This window comes from Rhea pennata, chromosome 3 (genome assembly GCF_028389875.1).
Source record: "Rhea pennata isolate bPtePen1 chromosome 3, bPtePen1.pri, whole genome shotgun sequence".
Classification (NCBI taxonomy): domain Eukaryota; kingdom Metazoa; phylum Chordata; class Aves; order Rheiformes; family Rheidae; genus Rhea; species Rhea pennata.
In genome coordinates, this window is record NC_084665.1 from 128,929,377 (window position 1) to 128,943,271 (window position 13,895).

Sequence of the window (13,895 nt, forward strand, 5' to 3'; positions counted from 1 at the left end):
GCAAGGACCTGTCTGTAGTGGCTGCACAGGGAGCTAGGCTGCAGCAGCCCTAAAAAAGGCAAGAGGCTCGATCACTACTCGCTCTCTTAAATGTGGGCACCATCGCAAGTTTGGGGCCTGTAGCAGAGGGCCCCTGGAGTGAAATTCAGTGGAGCGCACATTAGAGGTATGCATCTACACCTGAACTAATCACCCAAATTCTCCCTTAGTATCAGTGGGGGAGGGGAACAATTTAGGTCAAATGAGCTTCATACTATCACTCTCAGACATCAGAGACAGCATGCCTCAGGTGTCTGCCAGGATGAAACATCCATCAGTGCTCCTCAGCCTAGGCTGACTTGGCAGACAGTGGTGATCTGCACAATGAAGTCAGCGTGACGTCAGAGCTCCAATGCTCCCTGGTTCATGATGTGTGAAGGGAGGGGTCCTTGCTCCCAAGGGATGAGAAGAATCAACTCCTTTGTCTCCAGTAAAGAGGAGATGGGACAGTGTCCACTGCCAGGGACAGTTCTTCTCACATTCATGTCTTCCCTCCTCCTGCCCTAGATCTTGTTCTGGGGACTCAGGGACCTGAAGAGAGTGAACCTCGCTCAGGTGGACCGGCCCCGTGTGGATATTGAGTGTGCTGGAAAGGGAGTCCAGTCAGCCCTCATCCAGAACTACAAGAAAAACCCCAACTTCAGCACTTTGGTCAAGTGGTTTGAAGTGGTGAGTATTCCCTCTGCCCTCTGAGCCCTTGGCCAAAATCCTGACTTTCCCAGAGCCCAGATTGTGGCTGTTGGGCCCTTGCTTGAGTTTCCCCACAATAATGAAGGAAGTGAGCTCCAGCCTAGCTGGTGATCATCTTTTCCTGACGGCAGTAAGAGGACTGGAGCAACTCTTAGATGAGCACTTGAACGTGCTCTGACCATTGAACTCCCGAGCCTGTGATAGTTCCAGACACCCGGCATATCTGATGGACTGAGGTGTCTGTCCTAGTTCTCCACCTAAGACTAACGTGGAGAACAATGTGCACCAGCCCAGACTACAAAATTCTGGTTCCTTGCATAGCCACAACACCTCAGTGAGGCACAAGCAGAGCAAACCAGGAGGAGGCAAAAGCTAGTAGATCTGGCTGAAGGGCATGTCACCTCCTCGGACACACAGCGAGTGATCTTCGATGTTGTCCAGCTAAAGGGTGTTCCTTTATATGGAGTGCAACTTTGATCGAACTTGAGAGATTGGGGTTACTCCCCCCTGCTTACATGGAGAAGGCAGAAGACCTTGGTCCTAATAAGTCAGCGGAGAGAAAGAGAGAAGACAGGAGATGTCTTTTTGACATCTCAGTCTGGTTTCTGCTGCAGATCTCTGTCTAGAGAAACCCATTTCTTTGCAGAGAAGCCAAAGGAGACAGTGGTCTGTCAAAGAAGACTGGGCCTGGCATGGGTCAGCCCAGACAAACACCCCAGGTGAGGACATGGGTTAGCAAAAGGCAGGACTTATCCCTGGTTTAAATTGCCTCCCCATGTTTTGGAGGTAAAAAAATATATATAGCCACATGGCTATGGCCAGATAGGGCCAGCTGGTCTCAGGGATGGACATTAAGAGCTGTCCCTGACTTCTTCATTAACATGGACTGGGATGATGCATCTTGTCTTCTTCCAACAGGCCACAGACCTGCACCCAGCTGACATCAATGGGAAAGCTGATCCCTACATTGCCATCAAGCTGGGGAAGACAGACATCAAAGACAAGGAGAACTACATCTCCAAGCAGCTGAACCCTGTCTTTGGAAAGTGAGTTGTCCCAGCCCGGTTACCTGTTTGCACCCTGAAGAGTGAGCTAAGCTCACCAGCCCTGGGACCTCCACCCCAGGCATCCCACAGCCACAGCCTGGGGTCAAAAGAGGGGACCAATCACACTGAGCTTTCCTTGCCTGCAGTGTAGGTGTCCAGGTGTCCTCATTTAAGGCATCTGCCCTTCTCTCTCAGCAATCTGGTCAACACTGTTAAGAGTGTTTAGGAGAGAGACATAGCTGATCAAGATGGACACCTACTTTAGGAAACATTAGGCCTGGACACAATCAACAGCATCACCTGGCTCTCCAGAGACACACAAACTGAGTTTCAGGGCTATTGGGAAGCCGGGTCAAGCAATCATCACAATCCATCTCCTCTCTAGGGCTGCTGGTTCCAAAACAGTCCATGCAGAGAACTAGTTACAACACTAAGCTGAACGTACTGCAGTAGCACATGCAACTAAACACTCTGCAGACACTGGAGTAGACCCACCTCACCCTTCCATTTGTCTTCAGCACCATCTAAAGCCTTCAGTGACTACAGCCTCTCCTCCCTCTCCACCTGCTTTCTCTTGTCATAGGTCCTTTGACATTGAAGCCACCTTCCCTATGGAGTCCATGCTGACAGTGGCTGTGTATGACTGGGACTTGGTGGGCACCGACGACCTCATCGGAGAGACCAAGATTGACCTGGAGAACCGCTACTACAGCAAGCACCGAGCTACTTGTGGAGTGTCACAGACTTACTCCATGTATGAACAAAGCTCTCCCTGCACAACCTCATGCCTGGACCCATCTCAGTCTCATCTTCCATCCTAGGCCTCGATCTCCTGTAGGAATCTCCCTCTTTCACTGCCTGCTGATGAGGGAACCTGTGTTGTGCCCTCATTCCTAACATGGGCTTTGGGACCAGCACCCTAGGGTAGCAGCAGAGCAGGTTGTAAGCAGGAGCAAGCAGAGGGCAAGGACAAAGGGGCTGAGGGCCATTGGTAGGACTGAGCATAGAAGTGAAACCATTGCTGGGCCAAGGCAGCAGAGCTTAGCCTCAGTAGTCAAGCAGAGTGCAGCGGGGATTGCAGGTCTGGAGCTGTGCAGAGTAAAGGGCCTGGGGTGGAAAGGTATTGGTAAAGCGTAGAGTTGGGGCCCAGAGGGCCCTCTCTTGCTCTGAGGTTTCCAGCCTGGAGCCTCACATCCTTCTCCTATGAATCCTGGGTCCTGAGGGGCGGCAGCATTTGCCTTCCTGGCAGATGGAAGCAAAATTACAGCTTCCTCCCAATCTTGCTACTACTTCTCTGACCTTGCCCTCTTGTTCATGGAGGAAAGGCAAAAGGCACAAACGGAAACATAGACAGGTCCATCTGAACATAACTAAACAGGCTACCCAGAGAGGTTCTAGAGTGTCCATCCCCGGGGAGCACTGTCGGGCTTCCACCTGCCCGGGCACTGGGCCGGGCCCTCAGGCAGCAGCCAAGATCCCACAGGGAGCTGCGGTGATCAGAGCAATTAGCTAATTCCTGAGAAGTGCCAGGGCAGGCGACACCTGCCCGGGGCCCCCAGGAGAGGCAATAGCTGAGCCATTAACCGCTGCAGGCGAAGCCTGACCGCAGGGACACCACAGGAGGGGGGTGGGAGGGCTCAGCCAAGCCACAGCCCCCCGGGGCGGCACAGAGGCTCCCCACGGGCGTCCAGCCCCGCAGCGCCAGGGGAAGGGGGTGCTCCCGGAGCAGGCATCCCGGGACACCCCTCCGAGGAGCCAACGGGCCCCTCGCGTGCCCGCGGCAGCCCCGGGGCGCCCTATGGACTCTGCGGGCTGGGAAGGGGCCGCGGGCTGCCAGGCGTAGCGGAGCAGCGTGCCTGGGTCGCCGTGACCTGCCGGGCGGGTGCCGCGCTCGCCGCCGCCCTCGCCTCCCGCCCTCACAGTCGCCTCCCGCCTCGCTGCGCCCCGTGACCCCGGGGTCACCAACGGCCGCCGCCACGTGCAGCCCTGACGTGATGGGGAGAGGGGCGGGGCGCCGAACACGCGGGAAGGCGCAGCGCCGCTACTGGCGGCGGCTCCTGACATCATCAAGGCGCGCGGGGCAAGGGCGGAAGCGTTGCGCACAGGGCTGCGGCTGCCCTTTCGCTGACGTCATCAGTCCGCGCGGCGGCACATGGGCCGGGAGCCGCCGCCGCTGCCGCGCCACGCGCCGCGGCCTCCCGGTGAGCGTCGGCTCGGGGGGGGCTCCGGGCCCCGGGCCGGGGTCACCGAGAACGTGGGGGCGGCAGAGCCGGGCCTGGCAGCGGCACCGTGACACCGCGGGATGGGGGAGCCGGGAGCCGGGATCCGAGCAGGGGACACCGGGGACACGAGGGGACAGGAAGGCAGGACCTGGTCCTGGGGACACGGCACGACACGAGGGAACAGGGCGGCAGGGCCTCGAGCAGGGGACACTGGGGGGCACGAGGGGACAGGGCTGCACGGCCTCGAGCAGGGGACACTGGGGGGCACGAGGGGACAGGGCTGCAGGGCCTCGAGCATGGGACACGGGGGGGCACGAGGGGACAGGGCTGCAGGGCCTCGAGCAGGGGACACTGGGGGACACGAGGGGGCAGGGCTGCAGGGCCTCGAGCAGGGGACACTGGGGGACACGAGGGGACAGGGCTGCAGGGCCTCGAGCAGGGGACACGGGGGGACACGAGGGGACAGGGCGGCACGGCCTCGAGCAGGGGACCTGGGGGGCACGAGGGGACAGGGCTGCACGGCCTCGAGCAGGGGACACTGGGGGGCACGAGGGGACAGGGCTGCACGGCCTCGAGCAGGGGACCTGGGGGGGCACGAGGGGACAGGGCTGCAGGGCCTCGAGCAGGGGACACTGGAGGGCACGAGGGGACAGGGCTGCACGGCCTCGAGCAGGGGACACTGGGGGGCACGAGGGGACAGGGCTGCACGGCCTCGAGCAGGGGACACTGGGGGACACGAGGGGACAGGGCTGCAGGGCCTCGAGCAGGGGACACGGGGGGACACGAGGGGACAGGGCGGCACGGCCTCGAGCAGGGGACCTGGGGGGCACGAGGGGACAGGGCTGCACGGCCTCGAGCAGGGGACCTGGGGGGGCACGAGGGGACAGGGCTGCACGGCCTCGAGCAGGGGACACTGGGGGGCACGAGGGGACAGGGCTGCACGGCCTCGAGCAGGGGACCTGGGGGGGCACGAGGGGACAGGGCTGCACGGCCTCGAGCAGGGGACACTGGGGGGCACGAGGGGACAGGGCGGCAGGGCCTCGAGCAGGGGACACTGGGGGGCACGAGGGGACAGGGCTGCAGGGCCTCGAGCAGGGGACACTGGGGGGCACGAGGGGACAGGGCTGCACGGCCTCGAGCAGGGGACACTGGGGGGCACGAGGGGACAGGGCGGCAGGGCCTCGAGCAGGGGACACTGGGGGGCACGAGGGGACAGGGCTGCACGGCCTCGAGCAGGGGACACTGGGGGGCACGAGGGTACAGGGCGGCAGGGCCTCGAGCAGGGGACACTGGGGGGCACGAGGGTACAGGGCGGCAGGGCCTCGAGCAGGGGACACTGGGGGGCACGAGGGGACAGGGCGGCAGGGCCTCGAGCAGGGGACACGGGGGCTCACGAGGGGACGTGGCTGGAGGACGGGGCAGCGTGGGGACACTGGGGTCGGGGACGCCGGGCAGCGGTCCTTGGGCTGCAGGCCCAGCAGAGCAGGCGCTGGGGGGCAGGCGCCGGCGGCCCCGTGTTTAGTCTCTGGGATGGGGCGTGCAGGCGACCTTGGACCCTGCCCGGGCGCCGCGGCGGCACGCTGCCCTCTCACCGCCTTCCTTCATTCCTTTCCCTGGCAGCGGAGCGGGGGGCCCCTGGGGCCCACGCAGCCGCCCCGCTCCCGCCAGCGCCCGCGGTGAGCTGGCCCGCGAGCCGCGGCGCCGGGGGGGCAGGGGCAGGGGCCGGGCGTAATCCCCATGAGCATGCCGCAGGCATTCCTCCGCGGATCAGGGCAGGCGGCAGAGCCTGGTCCCCGTCCTCCCCCGCACACCCGGCAAGGACCGCGCAGTGCCGGGGCAGGGCCGTTCGCAGGGGCGGCCGTGTTGGGTTTGGCTCCGCAAGCCGGTTCTGCCGGACTCGGCCGGACCGGCTCGCACCCGGAGCAGGGGCGGCCGTGTTGGGTTTGGCTCCGCCAGCCGGTTCTGCCGGACTCGGCCGGACCGGCTCGCACCCGGAGCAGGGGCGGCCGTGTTGGGTTTGGCTCCGCCAGCCGGTTCTGCCGGACTCGGCCGGACCGGCTCGCACCCGGAGCAGGGGCGGCCGTGTTGGGTTTGGCTCCGCCAGCCGGTTCTGCCGGACTCAGCCGGACCGGCTCGCGCCCGGAGCAGGGGCGGCCGTGTTGGGTTTGGCTCCGCCAGCCGGTTCGGCCAGGCTTGGCTGGGCCGCGCGGTGCCGACGTCCTGGGCGAGCCTGTTTTTGCAGCCGTGCCCTTAGTGTTCGTTGGAGCGAGCTCCCGTTTGCCTTGGATCCGGGGAGTCTCGTGGGTGGGGGCTGCCCTTCCCGGTCGGTCGGCAGGAGCCCGGCAGGAGGAGGCGTTGGAGCTTGACGGAGAGCGCCAGGAGCCGGGCGCCCAGCCCCGCGCCGAGAGGGCGGACGGATTGAGGTGACGTTCCCCTGCCCCGCCTGCCCCCCCGCCGCCAGGTCCTTGAGACGGGCTGAGCTTGCACAGGCGAGCGAAGGTCCCGGCGCCGGCGCCTTCCAGCTCCTGGTCCAGGCCCGCGCGGCGGAGCCGCGGGCAGCGTGTCCCCCGCGCTTATCCCGGCCGGCGCCACCTGACCCTCCTCTCCCTTCTCTTGCAGCTCGGAGCTCCAGCGAGATGCCGGCTCGGACCCGCTCCCGGGGCGGCTGTCGGGGCTCGGCGTGCCCATGAGCCGGGCAGCGAGCGTGCCGGGCGGGTGGCCTGGTGGGAACAGGTCCGGCCGCAGAGCTGCAGCGGGACGCGCTCGCCATGGAGTTCACGGTGATCGACTACATCATCTTCGGGCTGCTGCTGGTGCTGTCGTCGGCCATCGGGCTGTTCTACGCGCTTAGCGGGGGCCGGCAGCGCACCGTGCAGGAGTTCCTCCTGGCGAACCGCAACATGGGCTTCCTGCCCGTGGCCCTCTCCTTGCTGGCCACCTTCCAGTCGGCCGTGGCCATCCTGGGAGTGCCGGCCGAGATCTACCGCTTCGGCACCGAGTACTGGTTCCTCGGCTGCTCCTACTTCCTGGGGTTGCTCATCCCGGCGCACGTCTTCATCCCCGTCTTCTACCGCCTGCAGCTCACCAGCGCCTACGAGGTGAGCCGGGGCACGGCCGCCTCCCCCGCCGTGCAGCCGTGCCGGCGACGCGGGGGACGTCCCCGCTGCGCGTGGCGGTCCCCGCGGGCAGGGGTGGGACAGGTCCCCTGAGCCCGTCTCCGCCCCGGCAGTACCTGGAGCTGCGCTTCAACAAGGCCGTGCGCATCTGCGGCACCGTCACCTTCATCTTCCAGATGGTGAGCGGGGCAGGCGGCGGGGAGGCGGCGCGGGGGGGGGGGGGCTCGCGGCCGCCCCGGCTCTGCGAGCGCTGCTCTCCCCGCAGGTCATCTACATGGGGGTGGTGCTTTACGCGCCCGCGCTGGCCCTCAACGCAGGTAAGGGAGGGACGGTCTCACCCGACCCGCTGGGAGCCCCCGGGGAGGGCGCGCGGGGGGCTGCCGCTGCGCAGGGCCGCTGCTCGCTAACCGCCTGCTCCGCCGCCAGCGACGGGCTTCGACCTCTGGAGCGCGGTGCTCACCATGGGGCTGGTCTGCACGCTGTACACCACGCTGGTGAGTCCCGCGGGGGCCCGGGCGCGGTGCCGCCGGCCCCCGCGTGACGCGGGCGCTGTCCCTCCGCAGGGTGGGCTGAAGGCCGTCATCTGGACCGACGTCTTCCAGACGCTGGTGATGCTGGCGGGGCAGCTGGCCGTGATCGTGGTGGGCGCCCGGCGGGTGGGCGGCATCGGCCGCGTCTGGCGCCTGGCCGACGAGGAGGGCAAGATCTCCGGCATCGAGTGAGCGAGCCCGGCGCCGCGTCGGGCTGGGCGGCGGGGCGCGGGCAGGGGGGTCCGTCCTCGCGCTGCGGGGCGCGCCGTGACGCCCGCCTGCCCGCAGCCTCAACCCCGACCCCTACGAGCGCCACACCTTCTGGACCCTGGCCTTCGGGGGCGTCTTCATGATGCTGTCGCTCTACGGGGTGAACCAGGCCCAGGTGCAGCGGTACCTGAGCTCCCGCAGCGAGAAGGAGGCCGTGCTGTGAGCGGGGCGCAGGAGCGGGGCGGGAGCGCGCGGGCGCCGCGCCGCCGCCCCGGCCTCACCGCCCCGTCGGCCGCCCCGCCTGCCCGCAGCTCCTGCTACGCCGTCTTCCCCTGCCAGCAGATCGTGCTCTGCCTCAGCTGCCTCACCGGCCTCGTCATGTTCGTCTACGACCGCGAGTACCCGCTCGCGCCCGCCCACAGCCAGGCCACCCCCGACCAGGTGGGTCTCGCGCGGCGGCGGCGGGCGCGCGTGCGGGGCTCCCCGCGCCCGGGGCTCCCCCCGAGCCCGCCTGCGCCCGCTCCCCTCCGCCCTCTCTGCAGATGGTGCTCTACTTCGTCATGGACGTGCTGAAGGACCTGCCGGGGCTGCCGGGCCTCTTCGTGGCCTGCCTGTTCAGCGGGTCGCTGAGGTGAGCCGCGGGCCCCGCCGGCCCCCCGCCCGCGGCCGCCGGCCCCACTCCGCCGCCTCCCTCCGTCTCCCTTCCAGCACCATCTCCTCCGCCTTCAACTCGCTGGCCACGGTCACCATGGAGGACCTGCTGCGGCCCCACTTGCCCGGGCTGTCGGAGTCGCGGGCCACGCTGCTCTCCAAGCTGCTGGGTGAGCCGGCGCGGCGGGGGGCGGCGGGGGGCGGCGGGGGCCCCGCTCCGCGCTCCCTCCTCACCCCGGCTCGCCTCTCCGCAGCTCTGGGCTACGGGCTGCTCTGCCTCGGCATGGCCTACGTGTCCTCCATGCTGGGCCCCGTGCTGCAGGTAGGGCGGGCGGGCGGGCGGGGGGCCGCGGCGCGGGCTCCCCCGAGGGGCCCGGGGCTCAGCGGCGCCGGCGTCTGTCTGTCCATCCCCCCACCACCACCACCACCACCACCACCCCGGCAGGCGGCCATCAGCATCTTCGGCATGGTGGGCGGCCCGCTGCTCGGCCTCTTCAGCCTCGGCATGTTCTTCCCCTGCGCCAACGCCACGGTGAGCGGGGCGCGGGGCGGCGGCGGTGGTGGTGGGGCCGCGGGCCGCGCGGGCGCCGCCGTCAGCGCCCCGTGCCTTCCCGCGCAGGGTGCCGTCGCGGGGCTGGCGGCCGGCCTGGCCATGGCTTTCTGGGTCGGCATCGGCAGCCTGCTGCAGAGCGCGCGGGCGCCCGCCGGGGCCCTGCCCTCCAACGGCACCGCCGTCCCCGCCGCCGGCAACCTCACCGCCGGGCTGGCGGCCGCGCTGCACAGGTGGGTCCGCGCCGCCGGCGGAGTCGTGGGGAGGGGGGGACGGGGTCGGCCGTGGGGCCCCCTCGCAGCCCGCTCTCCCCGCAGCCCCACCGGCCTGGAGAAGTTCTACAACCTCTCCTACATGTGGTACAGCGCCCACAACTCCACCACCGTCATCGTCGTGGGGCTCCTCGTCAGCCTGCTCACCGGTGAGGGTCCCGGGGGGCCGCGCTCTCGGGGGGAGGCTGCGTGGCCACGGGGGCCGCGCGTCCTGGGGGGCTGCCGCCGTCTGCTGCCCCCCTCTGCCCCGCAGGCCCCACGCCGGGGGAGGCCGTGGATCCCCGCACCATCTACCCCGTGCTGCCTCGCCTCTTCTGCTGCCTGCCCCAGAAGTGCCGGGACAAGCTGCGCTGCGGGGTGGGCTCCGCTGCCCAGGTGAGCGCCGGGGGCCCCCGCGCCCCCGTCTCCCTCGCCGGCATCCCCGGTGCGGTGCAGCACAGCCCTGCGATCGCCACCGTCCCCGGGAGCGGCCCCGCTCCGTCCCCGGTGCAGCACAGCCCTGCGATCGCCACCGTCCCCGGGAGCGGCCCCGCTCCGTCCCTGCGGCCCCACGGCCCCCAGGAGCAGCACTGCTCTGTCCCCAGTGCAATGCGGCCCCACGGCCCCCGGGAGCGGCCCCGCTCCATCCCTGCGGCCCCACGGCCCCCAGGAGCAGCACTGCTCTGTCCCCAGTGCAATGTGGCCCCACGGCCCCCGGGAGCAGCCCCGCTCCATCGCTGCGGCCCCACGGCCCCCGGGAGTGGCCCCGCTCCGTCCCTGCGGCCCCACGGCCCCCAGGAGCAGCACTGCTCCGTCCCTGCGGCCCCACGGCCCCCGGGAGCGGCCCCGCTCCGTCCCTGCGGCCCCACGGCCCCCAGGAGCAGCACTGCTCCGTCCCTGCGGCCCCACGGCCCCCAGGAGCAGCACTGCTCTGTCCCCAGTGCAATGCGGCCCCACGGCCCCCAGGAGCGGCCCCGCTCCATCCCTGCGGCCCCACGGCCCCCAGGAGCAGCCCCGCTCCATCCCTGCGGCCCCACGGCCCCCAGGAGCAGCACTGCTCTGTCCCCAGTGCAATGCGGCCCCACGGCCCCCGGGAGCGGCCCCGCTCCATCCCTGCGGCCCCACGGCCCCCAGGAGCAGCACTGCTCTGTCCCCAGTGCAATGCGGCCCCACGGCCCCCGGGAGCGGCCCCGCTCCATCCCTGCGGCCCCACGGCCCCCAGGAGCAGCACTGCCCTGTCCCCAGTGCAATGCGGCCCCACGGCCCCCGGGAGTGACCCCGCTCCATCCCCGGTGCAGCACAGCCCTGCAATCACCACCGTCCCCAGGAGCAGCCCTGCTCCGTCCCTGCGGCCCCACGGCCCCCGGGAGCGGCAGCCCCGCTCCCTGCCACGGCGCTCTCTCCGCAGGAGGCTGACGGCACGGAGCTGCCTGCGGACTCCTTGGTGAAGCGCAGCAACGGGATCCCCAATGGCCCCGCCAGCGATCTGGCCCCCGTGGGGGTCCCCAGGCGGGAGGAGGAGGAGGGGGAAGGACAGGGCTACATCCGCATGGCCGGGGCTCCTGCCTACGCCGTGCAGGAGACGTCCTTCTGAGCCTGCCGCCCCCGTGGGGCTCTCGCCCGACACCGGAAAGCACCAGGTGGCCGGGCAGGGGCTGGGTCCCTGCCCAGGGGGCTGCCCCACGGCGCCGGCCCGGCGCCGGCACCGCAGCGCTGCGGACCCCTTCCTCCCCGGCTCCGCCGCGGCTCCGGGACCACAGTTTGGGGCAGGGCCGCTGCTGCCCGCAGCCTCCGCCGTTCCTCCCTCCCAATAAACGATTCCCGCGCAGGTGTCGCAGCCGCCGCGCCGAGCCCCCTCCCCGCGCCGCTCCGGCCCCGCGGCCTTGGCCCTCCCGAGCCCCCCGGGCCCGGCGCTCTCCGAAAATAGCAGCAGGGAGGCGGCTGGATTTACGGCGCCGGCCTTGGCCTCGGCCCCGTTCCCAGGGGCCGGGGGAGCCGGCGCCGGGGCTGCTCGCGGCACGGCTGCGCCCCCGCCGCGCGGGGAGCGGGGCCGGCGCCGGGCCGTGCGCAGCATTTATTCGGGGCGGGGGGACGGTCCCGCAGCGGCGAGGGGGCAGCTGTCGGGTCACGCGGTGCCACCCCACCGCCCATCGGCACCGGCGTCCGTGGGGCCGCCCGGGGCCGCGGGGGGGTCGGGAGCGGGGCCCCCCCAGGGCCCGGCGTAGAGGCGGGAGCGCATGGGCCATTTCTGCGGGAGAGGGAGAGGGGTCGGGCTGGACGCGGCCCCTCGGGTGCCCCACGCTGCGGGCACCAAGGGGCTGCGACGCCAGAGCGGGGGTGGCGCTGGGGGCTGCAGGGACCTGCTGGCAGCGCACACTGGGGGACTGTGGGGACGGGCTGGCAGCATGTACTGGGGGCACTGGGCACTGCAGGGACCAGCAGGCAGTACACACTGGGAACACTGGGCACTGCAGGGTCTGGCTGGCAGCACGCACTGGGAGCACTGGGCACGGCAGGGACAGGCTGGCAGCACACACTGGGGGCACTGGGCACTGCGGGGACCAGCAGGCAGCACACACTGGGGGTATGGGGACTCTAGGGACCTGCTGGGAGTATGTGCTGGGCACGTGAGCGCTGCAGAGACGGGCTGGCAATGCACACTGGGGGAACTGGGCACGGCGGGGACAGGCTGGCAGGATGCACTGGGGGCACTGGGCACAGCGGGGACGGGCAGGCACTGGGGACATGGGCACAGTGGGGACAGGCTGGCAGTGGGCATGGAGGGGCACTGGGCACGGCGGGGACAGGCTGGCACTGGGGACACTGGGCACTGCAGGGACGGGCTGGCACTGGGCGCTGGGGGCACTAGGCACGGCGGGGATGGGCTGGCAGCGGGGGCGCCGGCGCTCACCCTCACGGGGTGCAGCAGGCGGTGCCCGGGGGGCGGCGGGCCGCGGCCCAGCGCCTGGCCGAGCTGGGCGATGTAGCTGGTGGCCAGGAGGAGCACGTCGAGCTTGGAGAGCTTGGTGCCAGGCGGCACGGCGGGCAGCGCCGCCTGCAGCGAGAGGAAGGCCCGGCGCAGGGCGCGCACGCGGCTCCGCTCCCGCGCCGCGTTCCCGGGGCTCGGCGGCCCCGCGGCGCCCTGCGGCCGAGCGCCGTGAGCCGTGAGTGCCACCGGCCCCGGCCCCCGGCAGGCAGCACCCGCGGCCCCGTGGTGCAGCACCCGCATCCCTACGGTGCAGGACCCATATCCCAGCAGTGCAGCACCTACATCCCTGCGGTGCAGGACCCATATCCCAGCAGTGCAGCACCCACATCCCCGTGGTGCAGCACCCGCATCCCTGTGGTGCAGGACCCACATCCCCACAAGGCAGCACCCATATCCCCGCAATGCAGGACCCACATCCCCATGGTGCAGCACCCGCATCCCTGTGGTGCAGGACCCACATCCCCACAAGGCAGCACCCATATCCCCGCAATGCAGGACCCACATCCCCATGGTGCAGCACCCACATCCCTGTGGTGCAGGACCCACATCCCCACAAGGCAGCACCCATATCCCCGCAATGCAGGACCCACATCCCCATGGTGCAGCACCCACATCCCTGCGGTGCAGGACCCACATCCCCGTGGTGCAGCACCCATATCCCTGCGGTGCAGGACCCATATCCCAGCAGTGCAGCACCCGCATCCCCGCGGTGCAGGACCCACAGCCCGGTGGTGCGGGACCCGCATCCCTGTGGGACAGCAGCTGCATCTCGGCGCAGGCATGCAGCGGTGAAGGGCTCAGCGCAGCGCGCGGTGCCAGGCAGCGCCACACAGCACCTCAGGGTCCCGCCGCCAGCTCTTACCCGTCCCGCCGCCGGGGGGCTGCTCCGCGGGGCGCTGGGGCGGGGGGCCCTGCCCGCGCCCCCCGGCCGGCCTCTCCGGCAGCGCGCGCCGGCCCGCGCCGGGCTCCGCGCGCCTCTGCCGCCCACGGCCGCGGGGGAGCCGCGCTCGGCCGCCGGCCCCGCTCCGCGCCGGCCAGCCCGGGCGCTCTCCGCCATGCCCGTGCCGCCGGGCAGCCCCTGCCCATGGGCTCCGGCGTCCGCGAGGAGCCGGGGGTCCGGCAGCCCCGGCGCCCCCCCCGCCGCCGCCCGGGGCCGGCGCGGCTCAGCCCGCAGCCTTATCTGGGCCCGCGTCTCGCCTCCCCCTCCTTGGCACTCGTGCACGGGATGAGCGGGAGGATACGAGCTGTCCCAGCCGGAGCCTCCCCCGGCCCGCGGCCCGCCGGCCGCAGCGCTGCGCTCCCCACCGGCGCGGGCCCGGCACCGTGGGGCACCCGCACGGGATCGGCCACGCGCAACGCAGAGCACATGCAGGCGATCGGGCATGCAGGGTGCAAGGTCCCACATGGGGTCAGCCATGCAGGGTGCGAGGTCCCACACAGGATCAGCCATGCATGGTGCAAGGTCCCACGCAGGATCGGGGCATGCACGGTGCAAGGTCCCCACATGGGATCGGGGCATGCACAGTGCCGTGGGGCACCCGCACGGGATCAGCCATGCACAACGCAGAGCACATGCAGGAGATCGGGCCTGCAGGGTGCAA

General features: G+C 69.8%; 2 protein-coding genes across 5 annotated transcripts; one reads left to right on the plus strand and one right to left on the minus strand.

Annotated features, from left to right (window-relative positions):
- The first annotated feature begins 3,905 nt into the window (after positions 1-3,905).
- On the plus strand, positions 3,906-11,133 carry SLC5A6 (solute carrier family 5 member 6). Of its 4 annotated transcripts, XM_062571255.1 has the most exons (17): positions 3,906-3,976; positions 6,240-6,420; positions 6,617-7,095; positions 7,227-7,292; positions 7,379-7,430; positions 7,540-7,607; positions 7,677-7,831; positions 7,932-8,072; positions 8,165-8,294; positions 8,396-8,484; positions 8,562-8,674; positions 8,759-8,826; positions 8,950-9,036; positions 9,124-9,287; positions 9,372-9,475; positions 9,580-9,701; positions 10,714-11,133. In XM_062571255.1, the coding sequence occupies exons 3-17, from the start codon at positions 6,766-6,768 to the stop codon at positions 10,897-10,899; spliced, it is 1,875 nt and encodes a 624-aa protein (XP_062427239.1). In that variant the 5' UTR covers positions 3,906-3,976; positions 6,240-6,420; positions 6,617-6,765; the 3' UTR covers positions 10,900-11,133. The 4 variants fall into 4 exon arrangements, with proteins under 4 accessions (XP_062427239.1, XP_062427237.1, XP_062427240.1 ...); XM_062571253.1 differs by having other exon boundaries at positions 9,124-9,475; XM_062571256.1 differs by lacking the exon at positions 7,932-8,072.
- Positions 11,134-11,247: 114 nt separating this feature from the next.
- On the minus strand, positions 11,248-12,534 carry TCF23 (transcription factor 23). The gene is made up of 2 exons (XM_062573137.1): positions 12,217-12,534; positions 11,248-11,553 (listed from the first exon to the last, which is right to left on the minus strand). The coding sequence occupies exons 1-2, from the start codon at positions 12,532-12,534 to the stop codon at positions 11,431-11,433; spliced, it is 441 nt and encodes a 146-aa protein (XP_062429121.1). The 3' UTR covers positions 11,248-11,430.
- Positions 12,535-13,895: the final 1,361 nt, after the last annotated feature.

Coding starts and splice junctions, on each gene's coding strand:
- SLC5A6 (XM_062571253.1), top strand. CDS start 6,766: ATGGAGTTCACGGTGATCGACTACATCATCTTCGGGCTGCTGCTGGTG. Junction 7,293..7,378: donor TCACCTTCATCTTCCAGATG/GTGAGCGGGGCA, acceptor CTCTCCCCGCAG/GTCATCTACATGGGGGTGGT. Junction 8,827..8,949: donor TGCTGGGCCCCGTGCTGCAG/GTAGGGCGGGCG, acceptor CCACCCCGGCAG/GCGGCCATCAGCATCTTCGG.
- TCF23 (XM_062573137.1), bottom strand. CDS start 12,534: ATGCGGGTGCTGCACCACGGGGCCGCGGGTGCTGCCTGCCGGGGGCCG. Junction 11,554..12,216: donor GCCTGCTGCACCCCGTGAGG/GTGAGCGCCGGC, acceptor CCTCTCCCGCAG/AAATGGCCCATGCGCTCCCG.